The sequence below is a fragment of the Neovison vison genome, chromosome 1 (assembly GCF_020171115.1).
Source record: "Neovison vison isolate M4711 chromosome 1, ASM_NN_V1, whole genome shotgun sequence".
Lineage (NCBI taxonomy): Eukaryota > Metazoa > Chordata > Mammalia > Carnivora > Mustelidae > Neogale > Neogale vison.
In genome coordinates, this window is record NC_058091.1 from 116,980,654 (window position 1) to 116,995,947 (window position 15,294).

General features: G+C 34.3%; 1 protein-coding gene across 1 annotated transcript in view; it reads left to right on the top strand.

Annotated features, from left to right (window-relative positions):
- The window catches only part of SRPK1 (SRSF protein kinase 1), a 78,701-nt gene that overhangs the window by 37,654 nt on the left and 25,753 nt on the right, over nt 1-15,294 (top strand). Inside the window, 5 exon segments of the mRNA XM_044254820.1 lie at nt 5,357-5,475; nt 7,006-7,114; nt 7,873-7,960; nt 9,527-9,614; nt 14,466-14,572. Coding sequence (XP_044110755.1) covers nt 5,357-5,475; nt 7,006-7,114; nt 7,873-7,960; nt 9,527-9,614; nt 14,466-14,572 — 511 coding nt within the window.

Below are 15,294 nucleotides of genomic sequence, written 5' to 3' on the forward strand. Positions count from 1 at the left end.
GAGAGTCTCTCCCTCTGCTCCTTGTCCTGCTCATGTGTTCCCTCTCAAATAATAAATGGATAAACCTTTTAAAAAGAAAAAAGATCTAATCTCTGAGAAATGTTTGGGGACACCTGGCTGGCTCAGTCAGAGGAACATGGTACTCTTGATCTCAGAGTGATGAGTTCAAGTCATACATTGGCTGCAGATGTTACATAAATAAACTTTTTTTTTTTTTTAAGAAAGTTTAATGTGTGTAATACAGTTTTGTTCTCTGTAATCACTCTACTATGTATTAGATCTTTACTAGTTGCAGTTCTTTATTTCCTTATATTGGCCGTTTTGTGTGTGTTTTAAATTTGGTTAAAGTGATATATGTATTCTGCATCTTGCTATTTTCACTTCATCTTGTTTGTGCAATTAATTCATGCTATTTTATGAGTGTAACTCATTCATTTTGTTGGATATAATATTTTATTATATCAAAATACCATGACTTATCCTTTCTCTTCTTGATGGACATTTAGTTTCCTGCTTAATGTTATTACAGATGGTGCTGCTGTAAACATAGTCACATGTGCTGCTTCTGGGGTGTTCATAGCAGTGTGACTCATAATAGTCAAAAAATGGGAACAACTCAAATGCCCATCACTTGATGAATGGATAAATGAAATATGATCTATCCATATAATGGAATATTATTCATAAAAAGTAATGAAGTACTGATACATCCCACAACATGGGTAAACCTAGGAAAACATTATGCTATGTGAAAGAAGTCAGTCATAAAAGACCGTACATTGAGTGGTTCCACATGAAATGTCCAAAAAGTCATATTCATAGACACAGAATGTAGATTAGTGGTTTCCAGAGTCTAAGGGAAGAGTATAATGGTGAGTTACTGCTAATTGGATTGGTTTTTTTTGTGGGAGTGATAAAAATGTTCTAAATTAAGATTGTGGTAATACAACTCTGTGAATATACTAAAACCACTGAATTATATGCTTTAGATTAATGATCTTATGGGATGTGAATGATATCTCCCTAAAAAAGTTAAAAATAATTTCTAGGTCACTGTTTTTCAAACCAACCTTCTAGTAGGTTATAAACCAAGTTAGTTGGTTAGTAATAGACTTTGTAAAAAAAAAAAAAAGAGAGAGAGAGAGAGAAAGTGTATAAGTAAAGTATAAGTAAAAACTCATAAGTAGCATATTCTTTATGGCAATTATAAATATAATATAAATACGAATTATATAGTATTTGCTCACAAAAGACAGTAGTTTTGGCACTTGGGCTTTATTATTTATTTGGCTGATTAGAGACTGAGGTAAAGGATGCTTAGAAATGAGGATTATACCAGAAATGGAATCTAAATTGAAAAGATCCTCAGAAATAAGGGGGAATACCCTGACAAATACGGTTTTTATCTGTTTTTACTCCTTCTGTGTAAAGCCTTGCTTGGAAATATAAGAGGAACAAAACTGCCAAACTTTTCCACTACTTTCTGCCTTCCTCACAGATTTTTGCCTTGGCTTCATTCTGTACCCTTGTCAAGTACATTCCTATTTCTAACAGTACTTCTGTTTGGATCAAGTTATCTCTTCTGAAATCATGCTGCTATTAAAATTTGATCCATTGTCCATTTCAATTTCTATGAGATTTTGTAGATGTACTGGGTTTAATCTTATATGCTTTGAGAGCTTTAAAGTGCTGGCATAATTTTTTCCTTGTGAACATGAATAGCAGAATTTTGAGACCGGAAGTGTAGATATTAAGAATTTCAAAGCACAGACTGAAACTATTTTAGAACTCCCCTTTTTTGTTCTAAGAAGAATGGGTTTTAGTTCCTAATATTAATAAGCTGAAATTTCTTTCTGTAGCTTTTCTGTCAATTCTTTACTCTTAACACCCATTGTCAATGGAAATTAAAGTGATTTTGAATTATTTAATCATATCACCATATTATCCTCATTATCTACTAGTAACTCTCTCTGTTTCCTCAGAATTTCTCTTTTCTTTCTTTTTTTGTTTCAGTTGTCTGATGTTACATAAGTATGGCATTAGTAAAACATTGGTAGTTTGAGAAAGCCAAGATGATACAGGATCAGAAGGAAACTTTAATTAGTATCCTTAAGGTAAAAGATAGTGCCTCATTGAAACTAAGCAGGAGTCTGTAAAAAAGGAACATTCAAGAGCAAAAATGGGGCGCCTGGCTGGCTCGGTTGGTAGAGCATATGATTCTTACTCTCAGGGTTATGAGTTGAGCATAGAATTTATTTTTTTAAAAAGTGTAAGAAATTTAAAATATGGTAGAAATGTAATAGACAACACAAGTTAGATAAATCTAAAAAGTAGAACAGCAACAGAATCTAAGGAGATAGAAAATGTAAGAAAATTAATGTAGTGAGTCAGAAGGTCCAGTGTCTGAAAAAACATGTTCCAAAGAGAACAGAAAAATGAAGAAGATTAAATTTACATTGAAATACAGGAAATTTTCTCAGAACTGAATGAATCTTTGTCTTGCAAGTAATTACACAGAAAGTACTTAGCAAGCTGGATTTTGAAAAAGCCATTCAGGAAATTTCAGAACATGGGAATTAAAGAGAAAATCTTTAAAAAACACTGAGGGAGAAAAACAAGCCCTGTTTGGAAGACTCAAGAAATCAGAAGGCAGGGGCGCCTGGGTGGCCTAGTGGGTTAAGCCTCTGCCTTCGGCTCAAGTCATGATCCTCAGGGTTCTGGGATCGAGCCCCGAATCGGGCTCTCTGCTCAGCAGGGAGCCTGCTTCTCCCTCTCTCTGCCTACTTGTGATCTTTCTCTCTTCAAATAAATAAATTAAATCTTTAAAAAAAGAAATAAAAAAAGAAGAAATCTCAAAAAAAAATTATAAAAAAAAAAGAAATCACAAGGCATTGGTTGGACTTGTCAACAACAAAACTGAAAACTAGAAGGTGACAGAGGATTTACTTTATACCCAGACCAGCAATCAAGGCTGAGGATAAAATAATAAGAGAGATCTTAAATTTACCTCCCATGTGCTCATTCTTCAGAAGTTACTAAGAAATGTGCACTATGAAAATGAAGGAGTAAATCACTATGGACTTGAAGGGACAGGACATCCACCACAGAGAGATGACTGGATATTAAGACATTATATATTTGAAATTAATACTTAAATGTAAATTTAGTATATTTTTTTAAATGACATTCCAGAGTTAAAAAGTAGGATCCCTCCCCGCTTAAGTAATCTTTCTCTGTTGTTTTAGAATAACAGGATAGTTTCTTCTGTCCCAACACATGTCAGAGTAGAGACTTGTATTTCAAATTGTGACTTGCAATTCATTATTCAATCTTGAATCCTTTAGGAATTCTACTTAAAGATAAAAAATCTCCACAAATATATTTGTTTTCAAGAATGTCCAGATCTTTTAAAAATAATTTTTTAATGAATCCCATGATGTTTGTAGAATCCTAATATTTCAGCATTTTTATGTCTGGTTTTCACTATTATATTTTACTGCTTTTCAAAAGTTTCAAATTGTAATTTTATTTTTGTAATTTTATTTGTATAAGGTACAAGTTTGAAATTAGAGACTCTGTTTTAGAAATTCATTTTAATCTTAAATTCAGGAATATTCATTCAGACTCATATTTCCACATAGGAAAGTGGGCCAGTTCTTTACTAAATAAGTTTCCCAAACACATGTTTTCACTAAAAATGAATGTTTTGAATAGTGTAGTTTATAGCTACTTTTGTATTCCTGGAAGACAAAAAAGTACCCAGAATTGAGGCAGGTTGGAAAGGTCACCAAAAATCTAAATTTGAATCATTAGTTATGCTTGCCAAAGTATTCCTTATGTCTCAGTAGCCCATATAACTGGTTTTGCTATTAAAAATTTTTTTCTGTAAAACTGTGTCTTTTAAAAACAATCTAATGAAACAGAATGATGAAAAGATAAATAAAATATTGAAAAATAGGGATTAAAATTCCTTTTCCTGCAACTACTGAAAGGAATGTTGTGTACCTGCTTATTTTGCATGAAACTTTATAAAGCAAGCAACTAAGAGGTGTCAACCTGAATACAAATCCAAGCCTTTCTGCCTCTGAACTTCTCAGTGCACAAAAATTTTGATGCAACTAATTGATGGCATGTAGAGAAAGGAATTAGTAAATTTTTTTTATTCATTTTAAGTTGAGAAACCATCTTTCCCTATCAGATAAGCTAAGTTTTCCAAACATGTTAATATTAAGTACCAAAAGCACATACATGGCAGGAAATGTAACTCAGTTACAACCTCTTTAGAAAAGTCATACTTACATAATAATTCTAAAGGTTGTTCATGGCTACAGGCTGGAAAAAAACAGTTTAAAATATTAATCTGTTCAGAATAGAAGTGTTTTTAAATAAAATAATTGTTTCCCAAACTTTCATATTTTAACATTTTTTTTAACTTTTTTTTTTTTTTTTAAATTTGACAGCGATCACAAGTAGGCAGAAAGGCAGGCAGAGAAAGAAGGGGAAGCAGGCTCCCTGCTGAGCAGAGAGCCCGATGCGGGGCTTGATCCCAGGACCCTGGGATCATGACCTGAGCTGAAGGTAGAGGCTTTAACCCACTGAGCCACCCAGGTGCCCTAACATGTTGTTTTTATAAATAGGGAGAATGTTTCTATCCTTCCCTGGTGGTTTAACTTCAGGGAAATAATTCTGAATATAGAATAAAGATTATCCAAAAATATTCATCAGCTTTATTTTTAGTGGTAAAAAATTAGAAACAAGTTAAATGTCCAACTGAGCAGAATATGCCGAAGTAAGTGGTGATATGTCTAAGGAAAATATGTAAGATTTAAGAGATGGCATAGGAATGAGGAGAAAACTTTAAAACATAATGGAAAAGCAGGATACTAATTTGTTCATATAGTATGTGATTACAGATACATGTTTTCATAAAAATACAGGAAGATACTGAAAGAAAATATAATAGTTTTATCAGTAATTTGTTTGGATATTGAGTTCAAGTAGTTTTTTCTGTTAAGCATCCAACTCTTGGTTTCGGCTTAGGTCATGATCTCGGGGTCATGAGATCCAGCCCTTGTGTCAGGCTGAATATGGAATCTGCTTGAGATTCTCTCTCCTCCCTCTACCCCTCTCACTCATGTGTATTCCCTCTCTCCATCTCTCTCTCAAATCTTTTTTTAAAAAGGTATTATTTTCCTAACATAAGATAAAGTGATAGCTAATATTTTCTTAGGCCACCAGTAGATAATATTCGGTTTATGTCATCTGTTAAGTAGGGAGACATTTTGATAATAACACTTTCTTAATGTCCTATTTTATTTTGTCCATGTGGAATGAACATGTTTGTCTTATTTCTTAGATCTGAAACTCAGCACCGAGGCTCTGCTCCCCACTCTGAAAGTGACCTACCAGAGCAGGAAGAGGAGATTCTGGGGTCTGATGATGATGAGCAGGAAGATCCCAATGATTATTGTAAAGGTAAGGCTTTTCATAAGGAGACACCAAGTAAGATAGGATTCATGTACATGCAGTATCTCACTTAATTATTTGGTCTATGAGTGTAAGCTGTTTTGATGTTTTCTGCTTCTTGCATCCTTTACTTGAAGTATAAGAAATAGTATTTCCTCTCAGTTCAATTTAATGTATTAAAGCTTGGTTTTATATTAAATCTGTTTTTACCCTTTTTTTCCTTAAAAATAATAGTACATATTTACCTTAGAAAATTTCAGAAATACATTAAACAAAAAATATAAGCCATTTGTAACACTGTATCACCCAGAAGTAACCAATTTTGAGATTTGGCATATAGACTTTTCAGAAAACCTTTTCATTACTTTTTTCTCATAGTGATGATTGCTAAGATAAATTAAACTGGAATTACAGATACTTAATAGCAAGTGATATCAGAATGTATCTAACTATCTGGGAGAACCTGGTTTGTGTTATTCTCAGCAAGCAAAGATGTAAAAATACCTTGATTCCTGCCACTGTTGGCAGCCTTTTCAGGCTTTCCTTGTTTTGTTGCGTTATGTTGTTTTAGGAAAACAAACTTTTTTTTTTTTAAGTTAAGTAAATGGAATTCATTGATCTCCCACATAAAAATACATCCTGAGACTGCAACTATAAATAGTTTTTATATAAACATGTACATGTTTAGGTAAATCTACTAGATTTTTGAGGGGCAAGAATATTGTGATATATAATCTTATTTTTGTTTGAGAAGGACTTATTTTGGGATGCCTAGGTGGCTCAGTTGGTTAAGTGGCTGCCTTCAGCTCAGGTCATGATCCCAACCCTGGGATCAAGTTCTGGGTTGAGCTCCTTGCTTAGCGAAAAGTCTGCTTCTCCCTCTGCCTACTGCTCCCCCTGCTTGTGTACTCACTCTGTCTCTTTCTCTCAGACACACAAATAAATAAAACCTTTAAAAAAAATGACTTATTGTTTTGTTGTTGTTGTTGTTGTTGTTTTTTATTTCTTTTCAGTGTAACAGTATTCATTGTTTTTGCAATGACTTATTGTTTTAAGTAACATGGTTGTTCAACAGCTTGCTTACTCTAAGTCATTAACCTTATTTTCTAAGATTTTTTTTAAAGATTTGCTTATTTTTTTAAATGAAGATTTATTTATTTGAGACAGCGCTCAAGCGTATGTGTGCGCAGGAGGTGGGGCAGGAGCAGAGGGAGGGCGAGAGAGACTCTCCAGCAAACTGCTGCTGAGTGCAGAGCCCAACACAGGGCTCTGTCTCACATCTCAGAACCCCGAGATCATGACTGAGCCAAAATCAAGAGTTGGATGCTTAACCAACTGAGGCACACAGGTGCTCCTAAGAATTTTTTTCATAACATGAGTTCAGTAATACTGTGTGGCTGATTTTTTTCTGTTCAGTTGATTATGTAGAAGAAACCATTTTTATTTGATAAGCGGTGTATAAATGTTGGAAAATGGAATGTAAGAGATCTTTTTTTTACTACTTAAGTGACAATGTTTCTTTCTTATTGTTTCTTCCAGGAGGGTATCATCTTGTGAAAATCGGAGATCTATTCAATGGGAGATACCATGTGATCAGAAAGTTGGGCTGGGGACACTTTTCAACAGTGTGGTTATCATGGGATATTCAGTAAGTTGTAATGATCCTGCAAAAGAATTAGGTGATGACTAAGAACTTTCATCTGAATTTCCAGAGATGACCCAGCCTTCAGTCTATCTCTAGATGAATTTCTTGATCAGAATTTTGTTGTTGGTAATCTTTATGTTCTTGGGCAAATTTATCTTTCATCTGGGGAAGAAGAGCCTTGGAGACAAAAGATTGATTCAATTAGTATCCATAAGGCATTTGGAACTTGGAAATTCAAAACATTACAAATACTCAATGAAAGTATGGTATGTAAATTCTTTAGGGTGTTTTTGTTTGTTTGTTTATTGGAGTAAGTTTTTAAATGATGTCCTATACCAACCTATGTGAAGTATTTCTTCTGGCTTTTTCTAGGAAAGTGTTAAAGCTTTTAACCTTTTAGCTTTTGACATGCAGATATACAGGACACTTCTGATTTGATGTGGTTGTCCCCCATATTTACTACCATTTCATAATTTTACTTGGATTCAGAGAAGGATTCAGAAGGTAGACTTTAACTTGGAGAAATGTGTGCTGACTGAGATTACCTAAGAAGAGCTTTTCTTCCTTCTATAAATAAAATCTGGCCAGTTAGTACCATTAACAGTTACAAGTGATTACATAGAAATAGCCTGTGTTTAAGTACAGGGAGACATGAAATCAGTGTTTGTACTTTTGTCACTGCCTCCCAGTTACAGGTAAATTTTACCTTCCTAAAGTGAGGCTAGGGCATTAGGTCCTAACTGCCTGTGTTTGTTTTGTAGGGGGAAGAAGTTTGTGGCAATGAAAGTAGTTAAAAGTGCTGAACATTATACTGAAACAGCACTAGATGAAATCCGGTTGCTGAAATCAGTGAGTATTAGATTCCATGTGTGAACCGCAAGTTTTGCTGAATTAAGACACACCAAATGTAGACTTTTTAGCATGACTAATTTTTATTGTAAAGTTACAATATCCTTAAAGAAGTAGAGGTAGATGACAATATTTATAAATTCTGTGCTTGTGGTAGGGGAAGTGGTGGATTCCCATCAAAAGCATTAAAAAAAAACTTCCAAATAAATGAAAATATTAATGGAGCATGTTTTATGTACCAGAAAGCACAAAAAATGTTTTACTTTCCTACTGTAGTTTAAAGTTTTCTGACAATAGCCAAAAATATCCAGATGCCCATTAACAGATGACTGGATAAAGAAAATGTGATATTGGGGGTGTGTGTGTGTGTGTGTGTGTGTGTGTGTGTGAGAGAGAGAGAGAGAGAGAGAGCACGCTGAAATATTACTTGGGCATCAAAAAGAATGAAATCTTGCCATTTGCAATGACATGGATGGAGCTAGAGGGTATTAGGCTAAGCGAAATAAGTCAGTCAGAGAAAAATAAATGATTTCACTTATGTGGAATTTAAGAAACAAAACAGATGGGCATAGGGAAGGGTAAAAACAAATAAAATGAGATAAAAACAGAGGAAGACAAACCATAAGAGACTCTTAACTATAAGAAACACACTGAGGGTTGCTGGAGGGGAGGTGGGTGGGGGGATGGGATATCTGTGAGAGATGGGCGTTAAGGAAGGCATCTGATATAATGAGCACTGTGTATTATAAGCAACTAATGAATCACTAAACTCTGCTTCTGAAACTAATAAAAAAAGTAAAGTTGTGCGAATAAGTATATATCTATTTTATACTTTAAAATATTATAAAAATATATAAAATAAATACTTTATTAATTCCTTTTATATATCTGAAAACTTGGGTAAATTTTAGAAAACTTATTTTTAGTTTTGTTAAAAATTAGGAAGTTATGGTAGAAGGAGCTTAAACTCATAGTTAGAAAACCTGGACTTTAAGATCAGCCCTAGTCCAGTATATCCTCTAGCTCACCACGTCATTTCTTCTGAGCCCTTGAGTTTTCATTTGTAAAATGAGGGTGTTAGACCAGGAGAGCTCTAAGAATGTAATTTTCAGAGTGCCAGTCTGACAGGCTAGGAGCCTGTGCCCAAAAGTTAGATCGATACTGCTTGCTTCCTTGATTGAGAAGGTTTTTTATGGGGGGGAAAGTTCGACTGAGTAAACAGTGTGAGGAATGTTGGTTCAGTGGTTGTTTTGCATCCTATGAAAGCTCCTTATTTCCTCATGGCCTGGTAACCAGCATTAATTTGAGAGTCACACTTTTGGTAGAAAAATGGTTGAATTAGAGCAATAGTCTTTGTCAGTTGTATTTCCTTTTGTGCACTGTTTATTTCTTTACCTGTTTGAGCAATTAAATTTTTAGTATGTTTTTCTCATAATTTGTATGATCTCTTTCTTGGGAGTAATTGTTCCTTTGTTACATGTGCTATAGGTATTCCCTCCCTCCCCCACTAACTGGCTTATTTCCATGCTTTCCCTTTTGCTAAATACTGTCTCTTTCCCACTATAGGTTCGTAATTCAGACCCTAACGATCCAAATAGAGAAATGGTTGTTCAACTACTAGATGACTTTAAAATATCAGGAGTTAACGGAACACGTATCCTTTAAAGAAATGTTTGAAAATAAATCACGAAATAACCTTATCTCCGAGAAAGGAAACCAGATTGATAAAATAGCATTCGTCTCTTTTCTCAAGGCAAAGTATAATCAAACTACTTTGGGTTATTGTAGACTTCTGAACACAGATATGAATGGTGTTTATATGTTGTGACTTGCTAGGCTTGTGTAATGCTAGGCTTTTTCCCCTTTCCAGTTAAATTAAACCAAAGTCAAAAGAAAAACTTTTTTTTTTTTAATTAGGCTTGTATTAGTAAAGGTTCTTAATGGGAATAATCTTTCATGATAAATACTAGAAAAAGAAAAAATTAACATGTTGTATTATCTACTGGCCTTCAACACTGAAGAGGGTGTGCATATAGATTATGCTTAGACTCTAAACAGGTGTGATTGCATTCTGTCAAAATGAAAAAACTGACTTGTTTAATGTTTTTATCTGGATTTTTAGAATTTCTTGAAGGAATCTTAGCTGATTTTTTTCATAAGTTAATATCACAGTGACATGTGTGAACTGATTAAAAGGTTATTGCAACAACCATACTTATGACGGCTCATCAGACTTTTCAGAATAAAAGATGAAGTAGAATCTCACTTGGATTGGAGAGTCTAAAACTACCTGTTCATAAACTATTTAAAAATGTTAAAGACATTTCTTCTTTCATTCTACTTTTTCTGCATATTTAGCCTCTCTTAACATGCACTGTTAATTGCCAGTTATCTCTTTTTAAGGAGGTGGGCTACATGTGGTTCTGGAATCATGTGGACTATGGTAAGAGGTTTGAATGGAGGAATGAGCGAGAACAGGTGATAATGTGAAAAGATTTTTTTCTGTCATTCTAAATTCAGTTGTTATTTCCTTGGAGAAGTATAAATCACATATCCCTGATGTCTGAAGAAAAGTGCTTCAAGAATCATCCATTTTAAAGCAGAGTCTTGTGACTGTTGTGATCACTCTGTAGATGGCTTACTCTGTATGTATATAATAAGGCTAACCAAGATACAAAACATACATAGGATGCCATTAGATTCTATTTCCCTGTTGTTTGATCTTGTAATGATTATCATGCCAACTCTCTGCTAATTTGGGAAAGCTACAATAAAACTAGAAATATTCTAAATAGTCTCCTCAATAATGCTTGAGTATCTTGATTTGACTCTAATGAAGAAGGGTGTTCTTTTTGTTGGTTTGTTTTTTAAACTATTGAAATCTTAGTGGGTTTGAATTTCAAGTTTCAAGATATTTTCCAAATATTACCAGGTAGTTTCTCTGTAGTTTTATCCACTGAGTCCCTCTTTGTCCTGAGCACATTTCTCCTCTGCTCTTCCTACTTGTCTCCCAACTGTCTTGGCTCCCACATTATTTGCTGCTACTAGAGATTGAAAAAGATAAAGAGCACTGCGTTAAGGATTAATGGGTTATGCCATTCTCTTCTCACAAGATAAGCATGTCTGCATGGAGCCATATATCTGTATTTTTCTTTGTATCTGAGCATTTCCAGAGCACTGTCCTTCTCATACTGAAATATAAGGGACCCTAAACTAAGAGGGAGCACAAACAGGGGGAACAGCAGACAGAGGGAGAGGCAGGCTCCCCACTGAGCAGGGAGCCCGGTGTGGGGCTCCATCCCAGGACCCTAAGATCATGACCTGAGCCAAAGGCAGAGGTTTAATCCACTGAGCCACCCAGGCGCCCCTCTTAAGCTACTAAATGTTCAGTCATTTTTGTATCACTGCATAGAGATTGAAAATCCCACTGTCAAATTACAATGCTTCTCTCAAGAAATCAAACATTGAAACTAGGAGCATAATAGAATAACTTAAAAATTCCATTTTCTGGGTTGTTGTTTTTTTTAAGCAATCTGCATTTTAGTAAGTCCTGTTTTGTTATATTTCGTGTATACAAAGTAGAATAGTTAATCTCCACACTTCATTATGCATTTTAGAATCTTGTTTAATCTTGTTTTGTCTCTACCTCCTGCTAATTTTGTGGCCATTAGATATATTACTTCACCCATAATTATTTTAGAATGTATCTCCAAAAAAGAAGGACTTTAAAATATAACCTCAATATAATCACTATGTCTAAAAAAAATTAGGACCAGTTTTTTAGTCATCCCAGTATCTAATCTGATAGATATGTTTTTGTCTAGGAGTTTATGGTTTCAGGTCTTAAACATTCAATGAAGTCTCCATTTTGAGTTGATTTTTGTATGTGGTGTAAGATAGTCGTCAAGTTTCATTCTTTTGCATGTGGCTGACTAGTTTTCCCAACAAAATTTATTGAAGAGATTTCTTCTTTCCCCAGTGTGTCATAAGTGAATTGACTATATGTATGGGTTTATATCTGCCCATGACTATGACTATGAATTTATCTAGCCTCTTTGATGAGAACAGACATTGTTGAAGCCTTTTGGGAACACTGGTCACTATTCTCTCTAATTCCTTCAGGTGATATTTTCCCCCTGCCTCCAGTAGTTTCCTTGTATACTTATATTGATTAGTAGTACTCAGTAGTTTCCTTGTATACTTATATTGATTAGTATTACTCTGCTAAATACTTAAGGGGATCCCTCTGCAGATCACCAAGTTCTCTTTCTGTAGCTGCCTTGGTCTCCCAAGACTGTTGACTCCATCTCTTAAACTCAGGGGATCTGGAAAGTCTCAAGGTAATAATATGGGGCAGTCATAGGACTCAGCTCCTTTGTTTCTCTTTTCTCAAGGATCACTGCCTTTATTTGCCTGATGTGACCCCCTGAGGGTCAATAAATTTGTTGTTTTATGTATTTTGTCTGCTTTTGTTGTTGTTGTTTTAAACAAGAGGGTAAATGCATGCCCTGTTAACTCCATCTTGACAGAAGTTCCTAGGGATGTTTAGCTTTGAGAAATTGCCAGCCAGTTTTCCAAAGTGGTAGTACCATTTTATACTTCTCTTAGCAAATAAGAGAGTTCTCATTGCTCCATATCCTCCCCTATATTTAGTCCTGTTGGTCTTTTTATTTTAGTTATTCTAGTGAATTTGAAATGCTATCTTATGAAAATTTTGTTTGTGTCTCCCTGAATAGCATGTCCCTTTAATCTTCTTTAATTTAGAACGTTGCTTTCCTTTAATGGCATTGACTTTTTTTTTTTTTAAAGAACCCAGAGCAGATATTTTATCTCTTAATTTGTATTTGTCTAATGGTTTCCTGAAAATTAATTCCAAGTTAATTATTTTGGTCAAATATACTGCATGGATGATGCTTTATTCTTCTCAGTGTATTAAATCAGAAAGTACCTGATATCAGTATGTACTTTAGCATTAGTGGGTAATAAGTTGGATCACTAGGTTAAGTCAGAGTCTTCCAGATTTCCCTGTTTAGAAGTACCTTTTTCCTTTCATAATTAATAAGCAATCTGGGTTGATACTGTGACATTGTGACTTTATTCCAACCACTCTTTAACTCAGTAGTTTTAGTGTTCATTGATTCTTACTTGAGCCAGTTATTACTACAGTAATTATAAAATGGTAATTTTCTATTTCTGTCTTTGTATATCTGTTACTTGTCTTTTTCTCTAAAAAAGATATTTCCAGGAGCACCTGGCTGCCTCAGTTTCAGAGTCCTGATTCTGAGCCCCATGTTGGGTGTAGAGATTACTTAGAGTGAAGATTAAAATCTTTTTTAAAAAATTAAAAATAATGGGATGCCTGGGTGGCTCAGAGGGTTTAAGCCTCTGCCTTCATGTCAAGTCATGGTCTCAGGGTCCTGGGATCGAACCCCGCGTCAGGCTCTCTGCTAAGCGGGGAACCTGCTTCCCTCTCTCTCTCTGCCTGCTGCTCTGTCTACTTGTGATCTCTCTCTCTGTCAAATAAATAAATAAAATCTTAAAAAATAAAATAAAAATAATTAAAAAGATATTTCCCTGTCCACAACACATACTTTTTAAAGTCTTTGTTTGGACTCACTCTGTTTTTATTTATAAGTTAATTCATAACTTCATTTTTAAAAATGCTTTCAACTTGACCAGTGTCATCCTTTTCAAGCTGTTCTCTTGATGTGTTCCATTACTGTTCACACAACTAGGTTTCCAGGTTCACCTGGAATTTGGCCATTTCTTCAAGGAGCCCAGGTTTTCCTTTAGTGAAAAATCTTATTTAAAGGAGAATTCTGAGCACTAGTTTATTATTACATATGTATATTTAGACTTTTCCCATATGTAGAAATTTCTGGAGGTGCAATGTAGCAACATACTATAAAATCCCAGCAATGCCCTGCACATAGTTATTCCTGCTTGTGCTGATTGGAATGTTTATACATAAAGAGAACACATGGTGGCACTAGAATCAAGATTAGTTTTGTAAACTACAGAGCGTAAAGCAAGTCAGTTTCCTGTTTTTAAAAAATGTTGGCCTTCACATTTTTTTAGGTTAAGTTTTGGTACATTATTTCCTGCAGTTAAAGCAGAAGTTATTTTTTCTTGCTTTGAGACCATGAGAGTAGGAGTTGTTACCCTGGGCATTAGTTTTGCGTCAGGGTAAAACTGATCAACAACTTAAAGCTAGTGCTTTCACTAATTGAATGTTCAGGTTTCTTTTACTTTTACTACTGAGCGTTTTAATGTACATAGTTTTATCAATAAACCAGACCCCTCCCCAATTTCTTGGATGTTTTCAGTAACTAAAGCATTCACTAACCTTTGGAATTCAGAATATTGACAGCTAGTTATATTTTTAAGTCATATTCTTTTTATACTGAAAGAATTACACAGTAACAGTTTCATTGGGGCAGAATACGTTTTATCTTGCCTCTTTCTTCTTTTGTGCCCCCCTTTTCCTTCCTTAACAAACCCCTAGATATCTGCATGGTTTTTGAAGTTTTGGGGCATCATCTGCTCAAGTGGATCATCAAGTCCAATTACCAAGGGCTTCCACTGCCTTGTGTCAAAAAAATTATCCAGCAAGTATGTATCCTAGTTTTTTCTATGTGGTGATTGTTTTATATTCTTAAAGTGTCAGGAGTTTCCTATATCCAATAGAATTTTTATTTTAAAAACTAGGGATTTTTTTTAATTGTTAAAATTAGGTGTTTTATTCAGCCCCTAATGTTTATTCTCTCTTTAAGTGATTTAGCAATAATCATTTTTCCCAGATTCATCTCATATAATAATCATTAGAGAGGAAGATGTGTTCATTGACTGGTGTTGGAAATTTGGAGCCCTTATTGGAAGTTGTGGTTGCAAATATTATTATTTGTGAATAGAGAATTGCTATGTCAAATTATTACTATCTGTAGAACATTATTCAAGGGTATTTTCTAATATTCTGAATAGCTTTCAATATACAGTAAAGAAGTTTACTCTCAGGAAAATATTAATACTTCAGAGGGCAAATAATTTGTTTGGATAATGTGTTTTGGTGGAAAGAGCTCTAAACTGGGAATCAAGAGACCTAGGTTCTTTATCAACAAGGAAATTTTAATTAAGAGATATCTAAATCTTTCATCACCTATATTTCACCATTTTAAGAGCATATTGACTTTTATTCTCAGCCTTAATGTTCTTCATTAAATATCTCCAAATACTATTAGCTTTTTAAAACAATTAGCCTTTTAAAACTTTTTATTAATAGATGAACTCTTGGCCTTTGCTCATACTTTACAGGTAATCTTTCTGGGGAAGTTTCC